This window comes from Puma concolor, chromosome B1, assembly GCF_028749965.1.
Source record: "Puma concolor isolate L17-30 chromosome B1, mPumCon1.1.hap2, whole genome shotgun sequence".
NCBI lineage: Eukaryota > Metazoa > Chordata > Mammalia > Carnivora > Felidae > Puma > Puma concolor.
Window position 1 is genome coordinate 43,086,633 of NC_141670.1, and position 27,626 is coordinate 43,114,258.

Genomic DNA, 27,626 nt, shown 5'->3' on the forward strand with positions numbered 1-27,626 from the left:
AATTCAGCTATTGTGCCAGAAAACGATCACGTGGACTATTGACACAGCCAAGCACTTCACCAGCAGACGGTCCATTTCCAGAGGAGAAAACTTTACTTTATGACTCTTATGTAATCCCTAAATGAGTTTCAAATGTCCGCGTTTGGAAAATAAAGCCCAAACCCAAGCCCACGTGGGCACCGGTCAGGCTGCCATGTGCCTCCACAGCACACAGGGCAGTGGGTGGGCGCCCGGGACTGCGGATGTGCTTGCGGGTCAGCAGAAGGGGCGGGGCGGGCTGACCAGCCGCGTGCCCCTCCCCCCATCGCCCCGTCACCCCACGGCCCCGCCGCCCGCGCCGCCCCCACTCCCTGCAGGCCGGGAGCTCAGGGCCAAGCGCGCGAACGGCCGCCATTCCGCAGCCAACCGCCATCACCGTGGCAAGGCCGGCAGGACGCGCAATGCTGCCTGTCCTGCTGATCCTCTCAGGCCTGGGCCGGCTGACCTCCGCCGGCCATCGTGAGTGTAGGACCTGCTCCGTAGAGGGTCACCTGTCGCAGAGCCTGTGAGCGTGGCGGGCTCCAGAAGCTTGCTCCAGAACCCTGTGCCCGGCTGGGGGGAAGCCCTGCGTCCTGTCAGAGCCCGCCTAGAGTCAGGATCCTGCGGGGCCTGCTGCTGGGAGGGCTCAGAACAGGACTGGGACAGTTGTCCTCACGTGCCTGACCCTGCACTTGGAGGAGGGGGCGAGCAGCTTCTGGGAGGTGGGGTCCCCAGAGCAGCTCTTCTTCACCTATTGGAGCGGAGGTCAGCAAATCCCAAAGTGTCCCTGGAAGGTGGTAGGGTCACGTCCCATCTTCTGGAATGCACAAAGTCTGATTCCGTGGTGGGAGCGTGCCTGCGTGTGTGTGTGTGTGTGTGTGTGTGTGTGTGTGTGTGTGTATGAGTTCGTGGAAGTTCAAAGAGTGATGTGAAGTGGCAGGACCAATGAAGAATAAGGATGCTGGCAGGCACTGGGGAATGCTTACAGTTGTTTTCCTTACTGCAGATCCTGAAACATCACTTCTACAAATTACAGTGCCACGGAAGATAGAGACAAACACCGATGGTGAAGTTTCAGAAACGCATGTAATTAAGAAATCACTTCTTTTTTGAGTGCTTTATTTTTACTGGACTGCGTGACCCAAATCAGCCCTCCTTTGAAATTTTGTGTTCTAACTGCTGTGTTAAAGTGTCATTTTGTCTGAATGAAAGCAAGTGTCTTGATTTTTCTTCATTTCCCAATGAACATTATGAAATATTTTTAAAACACAGACTCAGAAAAAAGTGCCCCAAATCCTTATCACACAAAATGTTATATACAGTCTACTGGACTTTTTGTCTACAAAATATGGACATTTAAATATTCTATATAAGTGAGGTCATGATAAAATTTATATTGTCGTTTTAAAATGACAATATATAAAGAATGCCTATATTTGCTCATATATACATATATAAATCTTTGTTAAAATGCAAGTACTGTTATTTTTCATATGATTAAAATAAAGCATGTACATTGTCAAATCTAGGTAGCACAGAATGTTTTTCAATGGTAAAGCTCTTTTAATATTAGCATGATTTTTATGAATAATTCATTAAGTATAATTTCTGTGACATTTGTGTGACATATATATTATTTGTGCCATTTTTGTTTATTTATATTTTAAGTATTTAAATTCCAGGTAGTTAACATACAGTGTAATATTAGCTTCAGGTGTAAATTTAGTGATACAACACTCACATCCAACACCTGGTACTCATACAAGTGCACTCCTTAGTCTCCATCACCAATTTACCCATCTCTCCCCTCCGCCCCCTCTGATAACCATCAGTGTGTTCTCTATAATTAAGAGTCTGTTTCTTGATTTTGCCCTTCTTTCTCTTTTTTCCTCCCAGTTTGCTCTTTTGTTTTTTTCTTAAATTCCACATATGAGTGAAATCATGTGGCATTTGTCTTTCTCTGACTGACCTGCTTATCTTAATACTCTCTAGCTCCATCCATGTCCTTGCAAATGGCAAGATTTCATTCTTTTTTATGGCTGAGTAATATTCCAGTGTGTGTGTGTGTGTGTGTGTGTGTGTGTGTGTGTGTGTGTCTGTATCACCTTAATGCATTCATCATCAATGGACACTGGGGTGTTTCCATAATTTGACTATTGTAGACAATGTTGTTATAAACATTGGGGTACTTGTATCTCTTTGAAATAGTATTTTTGCATTCTTTGGGTGAATAACTAGTGGTGCATTTCCTGGATCATAGCGTAGTTCTAGTTTTAACTATTTGAGGAAACTCCATACTGTTTTACCACAGTGGCTGTACTAGTTTGCAGTCCTACCAACAGTGTAAGCAGGTTCCTCTTTGTCCACATCCTGGCCAACATATGTTGTTTCTTTAGCCAGTTAGCGGTTCTGACAGGTGTGAGGTGCTATCTCATTGTAGTTTTGATTTACATTTCCCTGATGATGAATGATGTTGAGCATCTTTTCATGTGTCTGTTAGCCATCTGGATGTCTTCTTTGGAGAAATGTTTATTTGTGTCTTCTACCCATTTTTAAATTGAATTGTTTGCTTTTTTGGTGTTGGGTTTAAGTTCTTGTTATGTTTTGGTTACTAACCCATTATCAGATATGTCGTTTGCAATATCTTCTCTCATTCTGTATGTTGCCTTTTAGTTTTGTTGGTCTTCCTCATTGTGCAGAAGCTTTTAATTTTGATGAATTTAATTTTGTTTCCCTTGCCTCCAAAGATGTATCTAGAAAGAACTTAGTCAAAGTTGAAAAAATTACTGCCTGTGCTCTCCTCTGGGATCTTTATGGTTTCAGGTCTCACATTTAGATCTTTAACACATTTTGAAATTATATTTGTGTATGGTGTAAGAAAGTGGTCCAGTTTTGTTCTTTTGCATATTGCCATCCAGTTTTCTCAACATCATTCATTGAAGAGACTTTTTCCCATTGGATATTCTTTCCTATTTTGTTGAATATAAATTGGCCATATAATTGTGGGTTTATTTCTGGGTTTTCTATTCTGTCCCATTGATTGTGTGTCTATTTTTGTGCCAGTACCATACTGTTTTGATCACTCTAATTTTGTAATATAACTTGAAGCCTGGAATTGTGATGCCTCCAGCTTTGCTTTTCTTTTTCAAGGTTGCTTTGGCTATTCGTGTTTTTTGTGGTCCATACAAATTTTAGGAATGTTCATTCTATATCTGTGAAAAATGTGATTGGTGTTTTGATAGAGATTACATTGAATGTGTATATTGCTTTGGGTAGTATAGACTATATTTAACTATATTTGTTCTTCTAATCCATGAGTATGAAATATCTTTTCATTTCTTTGTGATGTTTTCAGTTTCTTTCATCAGTGTTTTATAGTTTTCAGGGTACAGGATTTTCACCTCTTCAGTTAGGTTTATTCCCAGTGTCTTATTGTTTTGGGTGCTAAATTTCATTTAAATTAATGGGATGGATTCTTAATTTCTCTTTCTGCTGCTTCATTATTGGTATATAGAAATGCAACTGATTTCTGTACATTGATTTTGTATCTTGTGACTTTACTGAATTCATGTATGTGTCAGTTCTAGCAGTTTTTTGGTGGCATCTTGTAGGTTTTTCTATATAGATAATCATGTCATCTGCAAATAATGAAACATTTAGTTCTTCCTTGCCAATCTGGATGCCTCCTATTACTTTTTGTTGTGTGATTGCTGAGGCTGGGACTTCTAGTACTATGTTAAATAACAGTGGTGAGGGTGACATCCCTGTCTTGTTCCTGACCATAGAGGAAAAGCTCTGAGTTTTTCCCCTTTGAGGATGATAATTAGCTGTGGGTTTGTCATATATGACCTTTATGATGTTGAGGTATGTTCCCTTTAAGTCTACTTTGTTGAGGGTTGTTATCATGAATACATATTGTACTTTGTCATACGCTTTTTCTGCATCTATTGAAATGATCATATGGTTCTTATACTTTGTTTTATTAATGTGACATTTTATTAATCATGTTGATTGATTTGTGAATATTGTACCATCCTTACAGCCCAGAAATAAATCCCACGTGATTTTGGTGAATGATTAATGTTTTGTTGGATTTGGTTTGCTAGAATTTTATTGAGCATTTTTACATCCATGTTCATCAGAGATATTGGCCTATAATTCTCTTTTTAAGTTGAGTCTTTATCTGGTTTTGGTATCTGGTTTTGGTATGAGCCAGGGTAATGCTGGCTCATAGAATGAATTTGGAAGTTTTTCTTCCTTCTCCATGTTTTGGAATAGTTTGAGAAGAATAGGTATTAACTCTTTTTAAATGTTTGGTATGATCTGCCTGCGAAGCCATCTGGTTTTTTTGTTGGGAGTATTCCTGTGAAGCCATCTGGTTTTTTGTTGGGAGTGTTTTGTTTACTAATTCAATCTCTTTGCTTGTTATTGGTCTGTTAAAGTTTTCTGTTTCTTCCTGTTTCAGTTTTGGTAGTTTAGATGTTTCTAGGAATTTATCCATTTCTTCCAGATTGTCCCAATTTGTTGACATACAAATTTTCATAGTACTCTTATAATTGTTTGTATTTCTGTGGTGTTGGTTATTATTTTTATAATCTCATTTCTATTTTTATTTACTTGGTTCTTTTCTCTTTTCTTTTGATAAGCCTGACTAGAAGTTTATCAATTTTAAAGAACCAGCTCTTGTTTTCATTGACCTATTGTTTTTTGTTTTTGTTTTTTTTTTTAATTTCTGTATCATTTATTTCTGCTCTAATCTTTATTATTTCCTTCCTTCTGCTGGTTTTAGGCTTCATTTGCTATTCTTTTTCTAGCTCCATTAAGTGTAAGGTTAAGTTGTTTATTTGAGATTTTTCTTGCTTCCTGATGTAGGCCTGTATTGTCAAGTACTTCCCTCCTAGGACCACTCTTGCTGCTCCTAAAGGTTTTGGATCATTGTATTTTCATTTTCATTTGTTTCCGTGTTTTTTTTTTTTTTTTTAATTTCTTCTTTGCTTTTCTGGTTGACTAATTCATTGTTTAGTAGCATATTCTTTAACTTCCATGTATTTGTGCTCTTTCCACATTTTTCTTGTGGTTGACTTCTGGTCATAGTGTTGTGGTTAGAAAAGGCACATGATATGGTTTCAGGATTTTTGTATTCAGGCCTGATTTGTACCTAATATGAGATCTGTTCTGGAGAATGTTAACATGTGTATTTGAAAAGAATGTATATTCTGCTGTTTTAGGGAGTGTTCTGAATATATCTCTTCAGTCCCTCTCACCCAATGTGTCATTCAAAGCCATTATTTCCTTGTTGATTTTCTATTTAGATGATTTTCCCATTGATGTAAGTGTGGTGTTAAAGTGTTCTACTATTATTGCATTATTATAAATTAGTTCCTCTACGTTTCTTATTGTTTTATGTATTTGGATGCCTTCATGTTGAGTGCATAAATATTTACAATTGTTATATCTTCTTGTTGGGTTGTTTCCTTTATGATGATATAGTACCCTTCATTGTCTCTTGTTACATTCTTTCTTTTAAAATCTAGTTTATCTAAGTAATGCTACTCAGCTTTTTTTTTGACATCCATTTGGGTGATACATATTTCTCCACCCCCTTACTTTTCTTCTGTAGGTGTCTTTAGTACTAATATTAGTCTCTTGAAAGCACCATATACATGGGTCTTGTTTTATTTTCCATTCTGACACCTATGTCTTCTGATTGCAGCAGTTAGTCCATTTGCATTCAGAGTAATTATTGATATATATTTATTGCCATTTTATTACTTGTTTTGTGTTGTTTCTGGTGATTTCTCTGATCCTTGTCTTTGTCCCTTTTTGTCTCTCCTTTACACTCACAAAGTATCCTTTAATATTTCTGGCAGGGCTGGTTTAGTGGTCATGAATTCCTTGGGGTTTGTTTGTCTGGGAAAGTCTTCATCTTTCCTTCTATTCTGAATGATAGCCTTGCTGGGTCAAGTATTCTTGGCTGCAGATTTTTCCCATTTGGCCTTTTGAATATATCATGCCACTCCCTTTAGGCTTGCCAAGTTTCTGTGGAGAGATCTCTAGCTAGCTTTATGGGTCTTCCCTTTTAAAATAAGGACTTATTTTGTCTTTCTACTTTTAATATTTTTTCTTTATCCCTATATTTTGCAAATCTATAGTATGTCTTCGTGTTGGCTTGCTTTTGTTGATTTTGCTGGAAGTTATCTGTGCTTCCTGGATCTGAATATCTGTTTCCTTCCCTAGATTAGGGATGTTTTCAGTTATTATTTCTTCAAATAAATTTTCTTCCCCCCTTTCTCTTCTTCTGGGACTCATAGATAGCACAGAGAATTGTTGAGAAGGTGAATGAATGTCTATCTCAGTTTCTAAAGATAGTAAATTTGAACTGAATTTGTTTTTAGATATATGCACACTCATATTTTTAATTTTTGTAATTATTTATAGGTTTGGTGTAAGTCTGCAATCTTGATATTTGGTTTTCTTTTTTCTTTCCCAAATACATTTTTTTGACTCAGGTAGAAATACAATATCTGCTTATAGATTATATTTATAATCATGAAGTTATTTATGAATTAATTATGAATTAATAATTTAAATAAATTGCCAGAAAATCTTACTAGTCAAATGGTTTTAATTTTTTGGACAATATTCAGGGAAAGATGATGTGCCTTTTTTGGAGACTAGAACACGGGAAGAACATAAGTTAATCCTTCAGATCACTTAATAATGCTTTAAAATATTAATGTACCTTTGATAGAGATCAAATAAAGTATCAGAAAAGGAAATGATAGGTTCTTTCACTTAACTAAAATATTTAAAAAGTAAAAGTAGCAAATAATTGTAGAACTTTATGACCATGTAGATTTTCTCTCTGTTGAAGGATGTGTGAATACTAGAAAACTTTATTAAATTAACCTACCACACTAGCATACTTCAAATATCAGTGAACATATCCAAAAGAACATCTCAGATAATTATTCCACATTCACACATACATATTCACCAAATACACATACAATACTCCTCTTTGGAATGGAATAGCCTCAATGTGCTTAAATGGATCCAGGGAACAAGGACAGCACCAACCAAAGCCATCTATAACTAAATCATCCTTAATGTTTTACACATTACAGCATTCCATTTTAGGATCAGAGTAACACAGGAGTGTCTATTATTTCCATTTTATTCAGTAATTTAAAATATAAAAAAATTAAGAAAATAAAAATTAAAAAAGTAGGGTTTAAATAGTAAGACAGAGACCAGCTATTACATAGACCATATTTTTGCTTTGAGTACCTTGGATATATGGTGATGTCATTACCTATCTAATATCCAGAATGTAGAAGGCAAATTATACAGATTTATTCTCAACAATAGAAAGAGGAGAGCTACTAAAGGAGTAGTACTTAAATCAATTTGTTTTCCGTTTAGTTTGCATCTAGACAATTACTGTTAACAATACCTATTGTGAAATAAATTATTTGAGAGGCATCTTTATGTTAGTACATCTCTGAAAATTGAAACTTGATTTTATCCTCAGAATGCATCTTTATATTTTAAATGATTATGAAACATTTTTTAAAAAACATTTTTAAAAACCTGAAATATCAAAAGTAAGCTGGTGCAACTATAATAATATCAGATAAAGAAGTACTTCTAGAGATAAAAGGTACCTTAATAGTAACATGATTGATTTATCCTGAAGATACCACCATACTAAATGTGTTTGTACCTAACAACAGAGCTCCTAAGACAAAAAACTAAGGCAAAAAAATGAGAAAGAAATACCACAAAATTTGGGGGAGATTTCAACACACCTATTTCAAGAGCTGTAGGGTTACAAAAGACTGAACACTATACAAGATTTAAAATGACTTATGCAGAAAACTGCAACCAGTGACAAAATTCATGTTTTTGCAAATGTGGGAAAATTTCTGGCATTAACCGTATGTTATGCCATGAAGAACGTGTTATGTTTTATGATGATGTCACAGATTGTATTCTTTGGGATGCAGTCTTTGAGAAAATTCCTGTGAAGGCAGTTTATTAGGGTATGCTCTTTTGATGAGCCTCTGTGGACAGGACGGGAGGAAGAAGGAATGGGGAGACAGAGACTCAACTGACTCTCAGCAAAGTGTGAAGCTGGCATGGTTCATCAAGATCTGGAGTTGGGCTTCTCATTAACTTGGAAATTGTGACTTGGTGTGACTTTTTAGCTGAGGCAATTTCCCAAAGAGAACAGGGAGAAGACTGTGGGTAGCACTTCTGATAGAGTAGCGATGCTTCCTTTATTCTGAAAAGAGGACCTGTGTTGTATTCTTTCCCTCTTCTTTTCAGCTTCATTATTTTCCATAATTTTATCTTCTGTATCATTCATTCCTCTGCTTCTTCCATCCTTGTGGTCATTACATCCAGTTGGTTTTGAATCTCAGTCATTGCATTTTTCATTTTGGCCTGACTAGTTTTTAGGTCTTTTATCTCTGTGGTAAGGGACTCCCTGGTGTCTTCTCTGCTTTTCTCAAGCTCAGTGAGTATCTTTTTTTTTTTTTTTTAATTTTGTTTTTCAACGTTTATTTATTTTTGGGACAGAGAGAGACAGAGCATGAACGGGGGGGGGGGGGCAGAGAGAGAGGGAGACACAGAATCAGAAACAGGCTCCAGGCTCTGAGCCATCAGCCCAGAGCCTGACGCAGGGCTCGAACTCCCGGACCGCGAGATCGTGACCTGGCTGAAGTCGGACGCTTAACCGACTGCGCCACCCAGGTGCCCCAAGCTCAGTGAGTATCTTTATGATTGTTGCCTTAAATTCTGGATCAGGCATATTGTTTATATCTGTTTTGATTAGATCCCTGGGTATGACCTTTTGTTGTTTCCTTTTGGGATGAAATCCTTCATCTTGTCATTTTGTCTAGGTCTTTGTCTTCTTCTGTGTGTTAGGATTTCTGTTATGTTTCTTGCTCCTAAGAGTAATGGCTTTATGAAGAAGAAGTCATATATTGTTCAGGGCCTGGCACTTCAGGAAGTGTCTCTGGTGTATGCTGTATCCACTCTGCTGCTGTGTTTTGGCTGCTCTTTCCCTCACGTTAGTCCTTGGTAGACCTTCTCCTTGCCTACAGTGGGGAGTGTTTGGACCTTGGCCAGAATGTGGCAAGTTTTAACTAGGTGTGCTCTGGTCTGCTTATTGAAAGAGACCTGATACTATTTCCAAGAGCTGAAGCTTTGCATAACTCTGTGGTCAGTAGACATAGTGCATGCAGGGGTTTGGTGCTGGTATTCTGGGGGAAAGGCTCACTGCTCTTGGTCTCAGGCACAGTTGCCTGAGAAAAGCAGCATCTGTAGGGGGTTGGGGTGTAAGTGGTTTAGGCTGCCAGTGTTGGCATTGTACTGCTTACTTAAGTTTATGCAGAAGAGTGGGAGAGAATAATGGCTCTAGCCAGCTCCATCATCCCCGGAGAGGTTGAGTTTGTACCTGCTGCTGTCTGGAAAGCCCTTCCAGAAGGGTGAACAATCTCCCTTTGTGTGTCCCAGGCATCCCTCAGATTGCTGTCTTGACCCTGTTTGTGTCTGGGCCACCTGCCCCAACAGCAGCGTGGGGCACTTTGGGCTCTATCCCAGTCAGGCAGCTGAGTTTTAAAACTCCAAACTTTAGGGACCTGGCCTGGTGTGCACCTGTGCTGGTCCTTTGGTGGGGGGGTCTTGCTGCTTTTGTACTGATGCAGGTTTGTCCCAGAAGGGCAGTCCCATCAAAGTGCAGGGGTGTGGAGTTTGGAGCAAAACACAGCAAAGAGCAGGTGTCCAGGTTAGCTTCCATCAGCAGGTGTCCCCATACCTATGCTGAGGGGCAGGGGAGGACAATGGCACTCACCAGCTCTTTTGTTCCCAGAGAGCCAATGCCACCTGTCCCCGATGTGGTCCAAGAGGGTGGGATTGTCTCTCTCAGTGCATCCTAAGGAGATCCTCAGATTGTCTGAGCCCGGGCCATCTTCCCTCTTTCTCCACAGGAGCAAACTCTAAAACTCCAGTCTTTGAGCCTTGCTGGTTGTAAAAACTCAGGAAAATCCCCCTCTCATTTTTCCAGTCATTGGCTTTGGGAGAATTGTTTTCCTTGTATGATCCCCTATGTGCTCTTCTCTCTGTCTTTCTCTCTCTCTCCTCTCTCTGTAACCAGGTCTCCCTCCCTTCTGTAGCACCTGCAATCCATTTTCCCGGAAACCAGGTCTCTGCATCTCCTACCTTCCACAATGTGGTCTCTTCTCTCCCTCTAGTTGTGCGTTTTGGTCTGTCAGTTTTCAGATGGATATCTTGGGTAGTCAGAATGTTTGATACTTATCTGTGTTCAAATGATAAGGCAAACTTTGGGTCTTCCTACTACTCTGCCATCTTAGCTCCCCACAACCTGTGTTATATTCTTTAATTTTTAATTTATTTGGGCTAGAAATTGTAAAGTAGAAAAAAGATAATTAAGGGGTGCCTGGATGGCTCAGTTGGTTAGGCATCCGACTTCAGCTCAGGTCATGATCTCACAATTTGTGGGTTCAAGCCCTGTGTCAGGCTCTGTGCCTGACTTCATATTCTGTGTCTCCCTCTAGCTCTCTGCCCCTCCCCCACTGGTGCTCTTTCTGTCTTAAAAACAAGTAAACATTAAAAAAAAGATAAATTCAAGTGTCTTCAAAGATTACCCAACATTCCTAAATGTACCCATTTCAAAGTAAAATTTCATATGACAATAAATGCTAATGACCAATGCTCTTAGTTTTAAAATACATTTAGCCTCCTTAGTTTTAGTGAAATTTAATTATTTGTTCTGTCATACATGATGAGATTGAAGAAAGGTAGCAACATACATGTATATATAATTTTGAGACGTGTGTGATACCATCTATGTTTGTATGAAAGAGTACTTACATTTAAAAAAATTATGGCTTCTGACTTAAGAATTTTAAATTTCTATTACTTTCTCTCTGAATACTTTGCTGTAGGTCATGTATGCCATCAAAATTGACAGGAAAACATATACTCTCCATCTTGAAATACAGTAAGTGGCCATTCTTCTTTTCATATACTTTTCAGTTTCTTCAAGTTTTACAATCACTACCCTAAATTGAGCCTAAACAAGAGCATGACTATTATATTTAACATGTTACATCTTTGTGATTCAAGTCAGATTAGAATTTCAAGTCTTCATCTTGAGATTTTAAATTTAATTTTGGAGCCAAATTCTGATTTAATGATGTAAATATTAATGTGTAATTAGGTAAATTAAAATTACTCTATGTAACTCCTTGAAATATAACCACAATAGCAATAATTAAAGGAATAACTCTATCTGTCCCTGTTTAATTTTGTTCGCCTTCATGTCATTTTATATATTTATGTGATTTTAAGCATTTAACTAAATATGCCATAATTTTTTTCTTATCTTGGTATAATATATAATTTAATCTCTTAAATTTTCTGTTTCCCACTTTTGCTCTTTGAGGAAACCAGTATTAATAATCTTATGTGTATCTTTCCACAATTTTCTGTTCTTTTTAAAAAATGTTTATTACTGGGGTGCCTGGGTGGTTCAGTCAGTTAAGTGTCTGACTTCGGCTCAGGTCATGATCTCACGGTTTGTGAGTTTGAGCCCCGTGTCGGGCTCTGTGCTGACAGCTCAGAGCCTGGAGCCTGCTTCAGATTCTGTGTCTCCCTCTCTCTCTGCCCCTCCCCCACTCACACTATGTCTCTCTCAAAAATTAATAAACATTTAAAAAATTTTAAAAATGTTTATTATTTTTGAGCAGGGTGTAGTGACAAAGAGAGGGACCTGAAGCAGACTCTGTGCTGATAGTAGAGAGCCTGTTGCAGGCCTTAAACTCTTGAACTGTGAGATCATGATCCACAGCATCTAAGTCAGATGCTTATCCAACTGAGCCACCCAGGTGCCCTTCTACCATTTTCTATCTAAATTTCATCTTTCCCTTAAATAAAAATATAGAAACCTATTTTTTTTAAGTTTGTTTTTACACAGTTGGAAATAGTTTTGCTGCTAGCAGGTCTTATTTAATAATGTTCAATTTCTGGCTCTATGTATATATTTTAACTCATTCTTTAATAGATAGCATTCTGTAGTATGTAATATTGACACATAAGTTATTTCAAGGAATTATCACTTAAGAGTACTGCAGTAAACATCCTTGTATGTAAATTCTTATGTAACAGAGGTTTTCTTTTGTAGGGTTGGTATTAAGAAATGGGTTTCTGTAACAAGAAGTATGAGTAATAGTAATAATAGTGACAACAACAACAACAAAAGTAACAGACATTTAAGGAGCACATGCCATTTGCCGGGTGTATTTCTAAGCAATTTGCATGTAGTAACTAATTTAATTTTCACAACAACCTTCTTTATTACTCATATTTTATATTAAGATTTTGAGAGAGATTTTCAGTTTCTGGAAAGAAAGTAGCAGTTTAGATTTTCAAAAGCATGCAGTATGTGCTGAGATATTATATCACATCTTCGTGTCAATTTGTATTTCCCTAAATATCTTCTCTAAACAGTTATCAGCTATTTGTAGTTTCTTATTTCCAGTTGAATATTTATTTTTCAGAGCAGTTTTAGGTTCACAGCAAAATTGAGTAGAAGGTACAGAGAGTATCTGTATACCCTGTGCCTCCCACCCCCCACACATGTATAGCCTCCCCATTATCAACATGCCCCACCAGAGTGATACATTCATTATATTTGATGACTCCACATTGACACATCATTATCACCCAAAGTCCATAGTTTATATTTGTCTTAATTTTTCTATATTGACTTTTTTCTTTTGATTAAAAATTTAAAAAGGAAAATTCTGAGAATAATGTATATCACTATGAATGACACACATGCAAGCATTTTATTTATGTATTTTTCTAAAAAGCATATGTGGCAAATAATAGTGAAATCTGTTATTCCCATGCCTAAATATATTCAGTTCTTTCACTCCCCAGTGCTAATCACAGATATGATACTGATACATATTCTTCTGCCATAATTTTATCATTCATCTGTATGCCTAGAGATTAAGAATCATCATGTTTTGACTATTACTTTAAATAGACACAAATGACACAGTACTCTTCTATATAATTAATTTATCTTAATATGGTAGACCAATAAAGTGACCCCAATTCTTTACCTTTCCCTGTATCTTCACTCTTTGCCATATAACTTTGAGTTTCTGTCATCAAGAGGTAGAATATATACATCTACCTCAGCCTCCCCACTCCCATCCCTTGGATATGAGTTTATTTATGCAAGGCCAATTTCATGGGTATGTGGTCCCCCAGGACACTATGGTTAGACATGCCCTGTACATGGTTTCATTCTCTGCTGTTGCTGCCCTGAGATTCTTAATACTTTTGAACAAGAGACCTCATATTTTCATTTCACCACGGGCCCTGCAAATCATGTAGCCCATTCTGTGGCTATGTGACTGACTTTGGCCAAAAAGATGTTTAGCTGACTTGATTCAAACAGAGGTTTGAAAAAGCTCCCCTGCGTTCCTGCTCTCCATCTTGTTTGTCTGCCATCCCCATGAAAATATGCTGGGGCCAACTTTCTGGGAGATGGAGACAGGTGGGGCACAGCCAAGGTGCCCTAATCATCTCTAGATCAGCCAACATTCAGCTGAATACCAGACCATTGAGCAAGCCTGGCCGCCATTAGCAGAACTGCTAAGGCTACTTGTACTTGACCCAGAAGTGTGAGCAATAGATACTTATTATGTGATTATGTGTAGCTCTGGTTTTGAGGCTGTGCTTTTTGTGCAACATTTTGCATAACATTTTTATTTGAGAGTCATTCATACAGATTTGTGCAGAATGAGTTGATTGTAAATACATATGTAGTATATAAATCAAATAAATATATCTCCTTTATTATTTATTCAGCCATTTGTTCTCTTTATTGACTAGGCCTCTAATTCTGTTCTCAGCAAAGTATCTTTGACGCATTTATTGAATTATTTATTTTTAACTGTCATTATTTTAGTTTGAGTGTCTTTTTTTTTCTCTGAAATGGTCTCCTTTGAAAGCTTATTAACTCTTTAACTTGTTAAATTTTCTTGAAATAATGATTATTTTCTGTAATCAATTTCTTCAACTTCCTTTGGAACTTGCTTTTAAGTTTTGCCTTCTTCCCTTTTGTTGTTAATTTTCCTTACATTGGATATTGTTTTCCCTTGAATGATCATTTGTATTTCTGTTACTTCACTAAGTAACAGACTTACTTACTTCTGTTACTTCACTAAAAACAGACTTTTTATTGTTTTGTGTAGAAGCAAAAGTATACATTTTTACTAAGGATGAATAAACTTGTAAACTAAACTGTTATCCTTTTAATTGTGCTTGTCAGAAACCTGTTGAAATTCCTTTTCCTGGGAAATGATTCTGGATTTCCATTTCCACCACCTCCATTTACATGCTTAGTTACTAAAATGTGGCTCTGCTTTTTTGCCACATGTTCTAGGTACTTGCATCTAAACAACCCAGGCGACTTGGCGTGTCCTTGAATATATGTACAATATGAGCTGATGAATACCAGTCTTTTTTTCTGGGAAGCTCTCTGGTTTTGTTATTTGAATTGACGAAAAGGGAAAGCTGTCAGGAATGAGAGATGATAAAGCAGGTCTGGAAAGAGAAGTGGTGAAAGCAAACACTCTGTGAATGTTCTAGTCCTTCCTTGATTCTGGTCTTGAACTGCCCCTTGATATTTGGATCCTTGAGAAACCCTGGCAATAAATAATGGTCTCAGATTGTTCCATAAGAATCACTATCTTCTATGGAAGAAGATTAAACTTCAGTACCATTTATATGAGGTTTATCTATAGAGATCATTTAGCTTACAGAATTTGAGAAAACACTGGTCTTCCACTTCTAAGCAAAGTCTTTAAGAACTATTGTGTGCCTCTACACTTTCTTTTCTCTTTCTGCTACAAGAAAGGCATGTTCCAGGGGTAAGAGGTATGTCTTTACCCAGGTTCTAGAATGAAAGTAGTGTGGAATTGACTCTGTAATAAACTTGTAAAGAACAATCGTTGTTTTTAAGGCATTGAGAATTCTGGGATTGTTTTTACCAAAGCATAATTTCATGGAAACTGACAGGAAAAGCATATATTTTTTATTACCAATCCATGGCTGTTTGTTAGCAAATACTAACATATTTATGACATGAGTTTTATTGATCATTGAATGTAAAAGAAAACTTTGCCATGGGAATCTGGAAGTCCTAGTTTCTACTCTACATAAATCTATGTCATTATGGTGTCCCTACTGATATTATTATACTGTTTATTATTTTTTCTTATATACACAATATACTGTCAGCAAACTAGATAATCAAGAGATGAGTCCATTTAATTTTTGGATATTTGAGCTTGTAAAATTGAAAGTAAATTGCTTAATATCAAGATTCTATTTTTGTTAATGTTACTATTACAATGAAATGTTATTACTTTGGTTGAATTAGGTCATTTTTAGACCCTCATTTCCTGGTGTATGCATACAACAAATCAGGAGTATTGTATCCAGATTCTTCATTTACAAAGGTAAGTTTTGCTTTTTTGCTGTGTATATTTGCAGTTTTTTATATAGCTAAGGTGCCATTGGTGGGAAGAAAAAGGATGCTTTCTACCTCACAGAATTATTGGGCAAACAGATCAGAAACCCAAATATAATGTAACAATTACTATGAAGGCAGATTAAATAGAACAACTACTTTTCAGATATGGAATTTAGGAATCCCTTATCCAAAAAGGTTGTTTAAACTATCAGAGGTCTGAGAAAGAAAGTGGGTTAAGGAGCAAAGAATAAGAAACCCCAAAACACAGAGTCATTTTAATTGAGATTTCATAGGACATGAGCAGTGGAGGAAGTGGTGGGAATTACTTTGTGGAAAGACCTTATAGAAAGGGATAGTGAGGATGCAAAAGCATATTGGTTACAAAATCTGAATAGGTTCACATGTGAGACATGAGTTTGTGTTGTTCCCAAAATGCAGATAGGAGTCAAGAAATTTTAAGTATGTGAGAAAGTTAGCTTTAGTCTGTGAGATATGTATGTGTGTGTGTGTGTGTGTGTGTGTGTGTGTGTGCGTGTGTCTGAACAGATGATTGGGAAGAAGTAAATGCAAGTGAAGGATAAGATTCTTCTGCTACATTGTAACTGAGAGAGGATGAAAATAAAAATCATTAGTACATTGTGTTTTTCACCACTTGCAATTAGAAAGCAGAACAAAATACATGAGAATCCTATTTTGAGACATTTGACAGTAGACTGATCAGGAAGTTTTTCTGAGAGAAAAGAAAGCCCAGAAGGTGAGTCATATTCAACTTGGCCCTCTGACTGAGGATAAAGTCTTAACCAGAGCATAGGGAGTTGGAACCAAGAATAACTCAAAGAATTTGGAGTTCAGTGCTGCTGAAGCAGCTGGAAAGGGCATGACACAGGACCAGAGAAGAGGGGCCATCAGATGTATGATTTTTTATGGGGAGGGGAGTTATGCTTATGTCCCTTGCTAAAGATTAGGCTGCCTATGTGCTGGATAAAACTCTACTGAAGGGCAGAGAGTAAAATGGAGATAATACTAACGGTCAAACAGTATTGGGAGATGTTGGATTTTCAGCCCAGAGAGAGTAAGGTGACTTTGCTGACACCCTAGACATTCAGCTGAGACCAGAAAGGCTAATTCTTAGGAGGAAGAACCAAACTGTAGGGTAAGAGATACTCTTATCACCCCAGTTCCCTACCCAAGGCCTAAAACTTAGCAACAAGAGGATTAAGGAAGGTTGCCATTAAATTAATTGCCTTCCAATACAAAATGCAAAACTCTGCAAAGGGTTAAAACATAGTAGATGAAGGAAATAATGCATATAAGGGTAGAAATCAATGAGTAGAAAAATGAAAAAGAATAGAAAAAAAAATTAAGCCCAGAATTTAGTTCTTTAAAAGGACTAACAGCATTAATAACCCCTAGTAAGGCTAAACTAGCACAAAACAAAATTCCATCACTATTAGGAATAAAAGGATATATGATTAGTCATACAGAAAATAAGATGATATTTTGGGGTATTAGGAAAACTTTATGCTAATACATTTTATAGTTTAGATGAAATAGACTGTTTCCTTGAAAACGACAACTTACCAAAGTTGAGGGAAGAAATCATAGAAAATCTCAATCACTTGAAACCTATTTAAAAATTTGAATTTCTAAATCCAGGTTTAGATGTTTTCACACTTTACCTATTGAGAGATAATTCTGATTGTTTCCAATTTACCTATTAAAAATAATGTTTCTGTGAACATTCTGGGTAGTTCATTGTGTGGATATAATTTTTTATTTCTCTGGAATACATGTCTGGGAATATGATTGCCATATCATATGGTAAGTGTAAGTTTATTTTTAAGAAAAAAATTACTAAGCTGTTTTTCAGAACATCTCTACCATTTTACATTTACACTGTCAACATATGAGAGATAAAGATTGCATTTTTGTCACCTTTGGTATTATCACATTAAAAAAAATTAGCCATTGTGATAGATGTACAGTGATTATCTCATGTAATTTTGATTTGTATTTTCCTAGTGACCAGTGATGTTGAACATATTTTCATGTACTTATTTGTTGCCTTCTGTGAAATGTCTATTAATGTCTTTTACCCATTTTTGAATTGGATTGCTTGGTTTCTACTCTTGATTTTTGAGCAATTTATATATTCTCAATACAGATCTTTTGCCAGATGTGTAGTTTGCCAACATTTATTCCCAGTCTGTAATGTGTCTTTACAGCCTGTTCATAAGGTATCTCATTGGTCAGAAGTTTTTAATGTTGATGAGGGTTAATTTATCAACTTTCCCTTTTTAATGGTGGTTTAGCTATTAAGCCTAGGAGCTCCATATATCCCTGGTTCTTGAATATTCTGCTTTTGTTTCCTAAAAGTTTTATAGTTTTAATTACATTTATGTTCACTTTAAACAAATTTTTTTTTAACGTTTATTTATTTTTGAGACAGAGAGAGAGCATTAATGGGGGAGGGTCAGAGAGAGAGGGAGACACAGAATCTGAAACAGGCTCCAGGCTCTGAGCTGTCAGCACAGAGCCCGATGCGGGGCTTGAACTCACAGACCGCGAGATCATGACCTGAGCTGAAGTCGGACAGTTAACCGACTGAGCCACCCAGGCGCCCCTATGTTCACTTTTATATAGCTTTATGTTAGGTATTGGATTTGAATCAAGTTTCATTCTTTTGACAGAGGTTGTGCATTGAATTGCTCTTGCATCTTTGTGAGGTCAGTGGGGCATATTTTTGTGGATATATTTCTGGGTTCTTCATTCTATTAAATTCTTTTATGTGTATATATATTTCTGCCACTATCATGCTGTCTTTAGTTTACCTGCATCTTAAACATTTGTGTAAACTATAGTGATTCTTCCCACTTATTCTCATTTTTTTAAGATTTTTAGACTATTCCAGATATTTTGATTTTTCAGATAGACTTTTTTTAATCTTTTATTTATTTTTGAGAGAGACAGAGCGTGAACAGGGGAGGGGCAGAGAGGGAGGGAGACACAGAATCGGAAGCAGGCTCCAGGCTCTGAACTGTCAGCACCAATGCGGGGCTCGAGCTCACGAACCATGACATCAAGACCTGAGCCAAAGTTGGATGCTTAACTGACTGAGCCACCCAGGCACCCCGATTTTTCATATAAACTTTAGACAAAACCTGCTATATGTATACAAACGGTGTTGCTAGGATTATGATAGACATTATGTCAAACCTATAGATCAGTTTGGGGGTAGTTGACATCTTTACTATGTTGAGTCTTCCAGTCCATGAATGCAACGAGTCTCTCCACTTATTTGATCTTTTGTTAAGTGTCTTTTATTAGCATTTTGTAATTTTAGCATTCAGATTCTGTATGTAGTTTTTTAGGCTTATACCAAAGTATTTCATTTTCTTTGATGCAATTGTAAATGCTATTGTATTTCAATTTCAGTTTTTATATATTTGTTGTTATCTAGAATTGTATTCTTTTTATTTTAAAACCTACAACCTTGCTGAAGTTACATATTAATTCTATGATGGCTTTTTGTTTTGTTTTCATTTTTTTGGTAGATCTTTGTGATTCTCTAAATAGACCTGTCATTTACAAACATGAACATTTTTCTGTTTCATTTTCAATCTATGTGCTTTTATTCTCTGCTTAGCCTTACCGTGCTTGTTACAACTTCCAGTTGTGTTGAATCACAATAGTGAGGGCAGACACCCTCATTTTGCTCCCAATCTTAAGGATAAAATATTTACTCTTTTACCATTAAGGATAATGTTAATTGCAGGGTTGTTTTTAAAACATATTCTTTACAAAGTTGAGGACATTCTCCATTTCTGGTTTGCTAAGATTTCTTTTTTACATCAAAGTATGTGCATTTGATTCAATTAAATGCCTTTTCTGCCTCAGTTGATAAGATCACATAAATCTTTTTCAGCCTGTTGATATGATGGACTGCACTGATTGACTTTCAGATATTGAAAACAGTATCGCATATCTAGAAAAGCTACAACTTGGTCCTGCTATATAATTCTTTTTATTGGTGACTGGGTTTATTTGCTGATAATTTATTGGTTTTGTTGTTGTTAAAGTTCATGAGAAATATTGGTCTGTGACTCTGTGGCTTTCTTGTTTTGTACTGTCTAATTTTTGTATTAGAGTGATACTGGCCTCATAAAATAAATTGAGAAGTATTACCTTCTCTTCTGTGTTTTGGAAGAAGTTGTTTAAAGTACATGTTCATTCTTTTTTTTTTTAATTTTTTTTTTAACGTTTATTTATTTTTGAGACAGAGAGAGACACAGCATGAATGGGGGAGGGACAGAGAGCGAGGGAGACACAGAATCGGAAGCAGGCTCCAGGCTCTGAGCCATCAGCCCAGAACCTGACGCGGGGCTCGAACTCACAGACTGCGAGATCGTGACCTGAGCTGAAGTCGGACGCTTAACCGACTGAGCCACCCAGGTGCCCCAAAGTACATGTTCATTCTTAAGATATTTGGTAAAATTCTTTAGTGAAATCCCTGGACATTTATGTATGTGTATGGCGGGAGATTTTTAATTACCATCTCACTTTATTTAATACTTATGGAAATACCTTATCTGTTTCATATGTATTGTTTTGGTGGTTTGTGTTTTTTAAGGAATTGGTCCATTCCATCTCAGGTATGGAATTTATGGGTGTAATTATGTCACAGTCCTTATTATCCTTTTAATGACCACAGGAGTGTTTTGGTTGTAACATGATTAATTGCTGTCTTCTCTCTTCTTAACTTTAACAGTCCTGCTAGAGATTTTTCAATTTATTGAATTTATCAGAGAATCAGTTTTTTTCTTGCTTTTTCCATACTATTGTCTTATTTTCAATGTCATAGCATTTACCTCTTATGTTTATTACTTTCTCCCTTATATCTTACTTTGGGTTTATTTTGTGCTTCTTTTCTATTTGTTGGGGAAAACACTTGTATTTCTTCCTGAGACCTCCTTTGTTTCTATTGCAAGCATTTTAGTGCTAAAATTTCCTGCTCAGCACTGCTTTACTGCACTCTGAAACAATGTGTTGTATTTTTATTTTAATAAGGGTATATGTATTTTTTTTTAAATTTCCTTTGAGGCTTGTTTGACTCATGTATTTTTTAAAAGTGCATTGTTCAGTTTCCAAGCGTTTGGAGATTTTTCCTGTTCTTGTCAACTGATTTCTAGTTTGATTTCATTATGGTTAGAAAATGTACTCTGTATAATTTCAGATCTTTTAAATTGTGAAGGTTTGTTTTATGGTCCAGTATATTATGTGCGTAGGTAAGTGTTCTTAGATACTTATGAAAAAATGTGTATTCCGCTATTGTTGGTGCAGTCTTCCATGAATGTCATATAGATCATTTTGATTGACGCTGTTTCAGTTCTGTATTTTTACTGATTTTCTGTCTAGCACTATCAATAACTGAATGGAGTGCATTGAATTATTTATTATTTTGTTTTTCTATCTTCTCTTTTAGCTGTATCAGTGTTTGCTTCACATATTTTGAAGCTCTATTGTTCGGTGCCTATACATTTAGGATTGCCATGTCTTCTTGATGGATTAATGCTTTCATGAATATGCAGTGAGTCTCCTTGTCCCTAGTAGATTTCTTTGCTAGTAAGTCCACTTTATCTGATATTAATAAAGCCATTCTTTGTCATAGACTCTGGGTCTAGAGTTCTTTCTTGTCTAGCAAGAGAGCGGGACATAGGATTGAAAGCAAGAGATGGCTAATGTCTGGGAAAAGACAAGAGCCCAGATTAAAGGTCCTTGTTCCGTTTTTATGAGGATCAGAAGGCTCACAAACATGATGATGGATGTGCACAAAGGGAAAATGAAACTGTGAACATTAACTCATGGACATGAGGGAAAGGGGTTTTGAAGATATGCAGAGTTAAGGGTTTGGGTCAATGCAAAACAAAATCCTGGCCCCTGGGCTGTGGGGGTGGAAGGATGTTTACAGCAGACATGAGGTACCACCTCTGTTTACCTAAACTGGTCTAGGGGACAAGAAAGACAGAGCAAGTAACCTCAGGGACAACAAGGCACCTTTCTTTTGTTAATTAGCTCCTCTCTGGGCAACTTCACCCACAGGGGTCTATAGCTCGATTTACCTGTTTACCAAATTTGGTCCTTCCTTCCTGTGAAAGTACTAAGTTTTCTGCTATAGTACTAATTTGGTGGGCGCTTCTGCCCTGACTACCTAATCTTGTTTATTTCATATACCTATGTTCTATATTGGGACCTTTGCCCCATTCTCTCTATACTGGGGCCTCTGCCACCCCCCCCCTTTTATTTATTTAATCTTGTTTACCCAAACTTGGGTGTGAGTGTCCTATGGCTTCGTAATTCTTTATGCCTTGTTAACCCATCAGTGCAGGCTCAGGGAATTCCTAAGCTTATTCTCTACAATTCTTCTTTGTTTTATAAATATTTTCATTACATAAATCTTCCATCCTTTTAATTTCAGTCTACCTATGTTATTGTTTGAAGTAAATTTCCTATAGAGAATATTTAGTTAGGCCATGGTGGGTTTTTTTTTCCTCGCATCTATCCTAGCATCTGGTATTTTATTTGATGTTTCTATACTCATACATTTAAAGTAATTATTTATATGTTAGAGATTTTGTTTGCCATAATGTACATATATTTCTGTTTTCTTTTCTATGTTTCTCATTTCTTTGTTCCTCTCTTATTGCCTTCTTCTGCATTACTTGAACATTTTTAGGATTACATTGTGATTTATTTGTAGGGTTTTAAAGTATTTTCCTTATTACAATTTCCTTTTTTTTCTTTTTTTCTTTTTTATTAAAATTTTTTTTAATGTTTATTTATATTTGACAGAGAGAGAGAGACAGAGACAGAGACAGAGCATGAGTGGGGGAGGGGCAGAGAGAGAGAGAGAGACACAGAATCTGAAACAGGCTCCAGGCTCTGAGCTGTCAGCACAGAGCCCGACACGGGGCTTGAACTCAGGGACAGGGAGATCATGACCTGAGCCAAAGGCAGACACTCAGCCGACTGAGCCACCCAGGTGCCCCAACAACTTTCTTAATATTTGCTCTAGATATTACAATATACATATATAACTTATAATAGTCTACTATTGTGGAATTTTTACTACTTCAAGTGAATTATCAAAAATTATTTCTATGTAGGTTCCTTTAACCTCTACATTTTTAAGTTATAATTGCCTAAATATCCCTATCTGTATCTTAAGTCACATGATATTGTATGATTTTGCTTCAACTACTAAATATGATTTAAGAAACTCATGAGGGAAACGATAGTCCACTATACTTACTACTATTTTTATCTATTCTGGTTTTCCAGATTCTTGAATTCCATGTCTTTTTGTGATATTAGCTTTCACTTTTGGAATTTCTTTCTGATATTCTTTAAGGGTATGTGTGCTAGTAATAAAGTCTCCTGGTTTTCTTTCGTCTGAGAAAGACTCTCTTTTTCCTTCATTCTTAAAGGATAAATTTTCCAGATACATAGAGTTCATGTTTGACTGTACTTTTCTTTTTCTTTCTTTCTTTCTTTCTTTCTTTCTTTCTTTCTTTCTTTCTTTCTTTCTTTTCTTTTCTTTTCTTTTTTCTTTTTTTTTTATTGTACCTTTTTTTTAGCACTTGGAAATTGCTGTAGTGTTTCTTTATAGCCTCATTACTTCAGATGTGAAATCTGCTGTCATTCAAATTGGTGTTCCCCTATAGGTTATGTGACATTGCTCTCTGGTTACTTTGAAGATATTTCTATTGGTTTTGTTAATTGTTAATTGTGATGTTTTGTTCCTGTGAGTTATTTTGGGTCCATTCCCTTTGCAGTTTGCTCATTTCACGGAACCCAAATGTTTAGCCATTTGTTAATTTTGTGAAAGTTTCAGCCGTATTTCTTTTTCTTAATTTTTATTTATATTGGGCACCTGGGTGGCTCAGTCGGTTAAGCGTCCAATTTTGGCTCAGGTCATGATGTCATAGTTTGTGAGTTCAAGCCCCGCGTCGAGTTCTGTGCTGACAGCTCAGAGCCTGGAGCCTGCTTCAGATTCTGTGTGTGTCTCTCTCTCTCTCTCTGCCCTCCCCAGCTTGCACACTGTCTCTCTCTTTCTCTCGCAAAAAAATAAACATTAAAAAATGTATATATATTTTTGTGTGGCAAAAATACTTAACATGAGTTCTATGCTCTTAACAAATCTTATGTATACATTACATTATTATTGAGCATAAGTATGATGTTTTATAGAAGCCACTAGAATTTATTCATCTTGCTTGACTGAAACTTTTTTTTTAAGTTTATTTACGTATTTTTAGAGAGAGAGTGAGAGTGTGCAAGTTGGGGAGGGACAGAGAGAGAGAGAGAGAGAGAGAAAAAATTCCAAGCAAGCTCTGTGCTGTCAGTGTAGAGCCCTGATGAACTGTGAGATCATGACCTGAGCTTAGATCCAGAGTTGGACACTTAACCTACTGAGCCACCCAGGGACCCCTTGACTGAAACTTTCACTACTTAGTAAGTGTCCATTTCAACATTTCCCCAGTCCCTGGAAAACACCATTTCAGTCTTTGGAGATATGAATTTGGATGTTTTAAATATTTCACATAAAAGGACTAAATATTTGTCTTCCTGTAACTGGCTTATTTCACTTAGCATAATGTCCTTGAGGTCCACACGTGTTGCATATATTGCAGAATTTAATTTAAGGCTGAATTATATTCCATTAAATGTATATACCACATTTTTTAACTCTACCTATCTATTGGTGGACCTTTAGGTAGTTTCCACATCTTGTCTCTTTTGGATAGTGCTGCAATGAACACAGGAATATCAATAGCTCCTCATGATCCTATTTTCAGTTCTTTTGAATAACTACACAGAAATGACATCACTGGATCGTATGCTAATTCTACTTTTAATTTAAAAAGTTTTTAATGTTTATTTTTGAAGGGGGGTGGGCAGAGAGAAAGGAAGACACAGAATCTGAAGCAGGCTCCAGGCTCTGAGCTTTCAGCACAGAGCCTGATGCAGGGCTCGAACTCAAGAAATGTGAGATTGTGACCTGAGCTTAAGTCAGACACTTAACTGGCTGACCCACCCAGGCTCCCCTCTACCTTTAATTTTTAGAGGAACTTTCACTCAGTTTTCTATAGCAACTTGCACCATATCATATTCTCACTAATGGTGTACAACAGTTCCAGTTTCTCTACATTTGCCAAGTCTTGTCTATTTTTATATGATCCTCACCATCCTAACAGGTGTGAGATGTTATCTCATTGTGATGTTGGCTTGCATTTCCCTAATAACCAGGGTTGGGTATATTTTCATATACCTGTTGGCCATTTGTATGTCTTCTTTAGTAAATGTCTGTTCAACAATTTTAACAATGTTAAGTCTTTCAATCCATGGACATGGAATGTCTTTCCATTTGTTTGTGTCTTGTTTAATTTCTTTCATCAATACTTTGTAATTTTCAGAGTACAAGTATTTAACCTTAAATTTATCCCTAGGTATTTTATTGGTGTGTGTGTGTGTGTGTGTGTGTCATTTCAAATGGGGTTATTTTCTTAATTTTCCTTTTAGATAAGGAAGGTTTTATTTTCATTTTATTTTTTTGTATGTTGATCTTGTGTCCTGCAACTTTACTAAATTTCTTTTGTGTGTGTATGTAAAATCTTTAGGTTTTCTACGTATGAGATCACATCATCAAACAAATACAATTTTTCTTCTTCCTTTATGACTTGAATGCCTTTTATTTCATTTTCTTATCTAATTGCTCTGGCTAGAACTTGCTGTCCTACATTGAATAGAACTGGTGAGACTGGGCATCCTTGTTTTGTTCCTGATCTAAGAGGAAAAGCTTTCAGTTTTTCACTGTTGAATACAATGTTATTTTCATAAATAACATTTCATAAATAGCCTTTTATTATTTTGAGGTAATTTCCTTCTATTCCTAGTTTGTTGAGAGTTGTTATGAAAGTATGTTGAATTTTGCAAATTCTTTCTCTATTATTCAGATGATCATGTGATTTTTATCCTCTACACTGTTAATGTGGTTTATCAAATTAATTGATTTTTGTGCATTAAACCATGCTAGCACTGCAGAGATAATCTAACTTGGTCTTGAAGTAAAATAATTTTACATGTTTTGGATTACATTGGATTTGGTTTACTGGTATTTTGTTGAGAATTTGCGTCTGTATTCATGAGGGCTTTTGACTTGTAGTTTTCTTGTGGACTGTGTGTATGGCTTTTAAATCAGTGTAATGATGGCCTCGTAAAATAGTTTGGAAATGTTCCCTCCTGTTTAATGTTTTTTGGGACAGTGTGGGAAAGATTGTTGTAATTCTTACTTAGGTGTTTGGGAGAGTTCATCAGTGATGTCATTTGGTTTTAGGCTTCTCTTTGTTATGTAGTTTTGATTACTGATTTAGAGTCCATACTAGTTGTAGGTTTGTTCAGATTTTCTGTTTCTTCATGATTCGGTTTTGGTAGGTCATATGTTTCTAAGAACGTGCCCATTTTCTATGATATCCAGTTGTTGGTGTATAATTATTAATAGTATTCTCTTTTGATCTTTGCTTTCATATCTGATTTTATTTATTTGTGTCTTCTCTTTTTTCTTAATCTACCTGGGGGTTTGTCAATTTTGTTTATCAAGTTGTTCAAAGAAACAACTCTTAGTTTCATGATTTTTTCTATTGTTTTCTTAATTTTTTACTTTTTATTTTCTTTATTTCTTCTCTGACCTTTGTTATTTCTCTCTTTCTGATACTTTGGCCTTAGTTTATTCTTCTATTTTTAGTTCTTTGATGTGTGAAGTTAGTTTATGGATTTGAGATCTTCTTTTTCTTCAAGTATGTGTTTACCAACACATAGATCAATGGATCACATAGATTACAGACACCTAGATCAATGGAGCAAAATGGAGAACACAGAAATAAACCCACAATTATATGGTCAATTAATCAATGACCACAGAGGCAAGAATACACAATGGGGAAAAGACAATCTGTTCTTTAAATATCTGGTAGAATTCTCCTGGGAAGCCATCTGACCCTGGACATTTCTATGTTGGGAGGTTTTTACTTACTGATTAAATTTCTTTACTGGTTATAGGTCTGTTCAAATTTTCTATTTCTTCCTGTTTCAGCTTTGGTAGTTTGTATATTTCTAGGGACTTAACCCATTTCTTCCAAAGAGCCCAGTTTGTTGGCATATAAATTTTCATAATATTCTCTTATGATTGTTTGTATTTCTGTGGTGTTGGTTGTGATCTCTTCTCTTTCATTCATGATTTTAATTATCTGAGTCCTTTTTTTTTTTTTTCATATGTCTGGCTAGGGGTTTACCAATTTCATAAATTCTTTACAAGAAACAGCTCTTAGCTTTGCTGATCTATTCTACTAGGTTTTTTTATGTTTCTATATCATTTATTTCATCTCTAATTTTTATTATTTCCATTTTTCTCCTTGCTTTATGCTTTATTTGCTCTTCCTTTTCTTGTATAAGGTTAGGTTAACAATTTGGACTTTTCTTTTTTCTTGTTACAGGCCTGTATTGCAATCTACTTTGCTCTTAGGACACCTTTGTTTTATATCAAAGGGTTTGGACTGTCATGTTTCCATTTTCATTTGCTTCCAAGTATTTTTTTTTAATTTTTTTTTAATGTTTATTTATTTTTGAAACAGAGACAGAGCATGAATGGGGGAGGGGCAGAGAGAGAGAGGGAGACACAGAATCAGAAGCAGGCTCCAGGCTCTGAGCCATCAGCCCAGAGCCCGACGCGGGGCTCGAACTCACGGACCACGAGATTGTGACCCGAGCTGAAGTCGGACGCTTAACTGACTGAGCCACCCAGGCGCCCCTGCTTCCATGTATTTCTTAATTTCTTCTTTAATTTCCTGGTTAACCCATTCATTCTTTAGTATGATGCTCTTTGACCTCAATGTATTCCTGGTGTTTCCGAATTTTTTCTTGTGGTTGACTTTAAGTTTAATAGAATTGTGGTTGGAAAATATGCATGGTA

At 36.3% G+C, this 27,626-nt stretch overlaps 1 protein-coding gene across 4 annotated transcripts in view; it reads left to right on the forward strand.

The window, feature by feature from the left end:
- Nucleotides 1-366: 366 nt before the first annotated feature.
- Nucleotides 367-27,626, forward strand: part of LOC112858929 (A disintegrin and metallopeptidase domain 3-like) — a 115,854-nt gene continuing 88,594 nt past the window's right edge. Inside the window, exons 1-4 of one of the 4 annotated variants that reach the window (XM_086703638.1) lie at nucleotides 367-498; nucleotides 1,025-1,104; nucleotides 10,992-11,047; nucleotides 15,509-15,587. In XM_086703638.1, the coding sequence (XP_086559764.1) occupies nucleotides 441-498; nucleotides 1,025-1,104; nucleotides 10,992-11,047; nucleotides 15,509-15,587 (273 nt within the window). In that variant the 5' untranslated portion in view covers nucleotides 367-440. Of the gene's footprint in view, nucleotides 545-1,024; nucleotides 1,105-10,991; nucleotides 11,048-15,508; nucleotides 15,588-21,081; nucleotides 21,224-27,626 lie in introns of those variants that run through there. The other 3 variants (XM_086703639.1, XM_086703640.1, XM_086703641.1) reach the window with 3 other exon arrangements.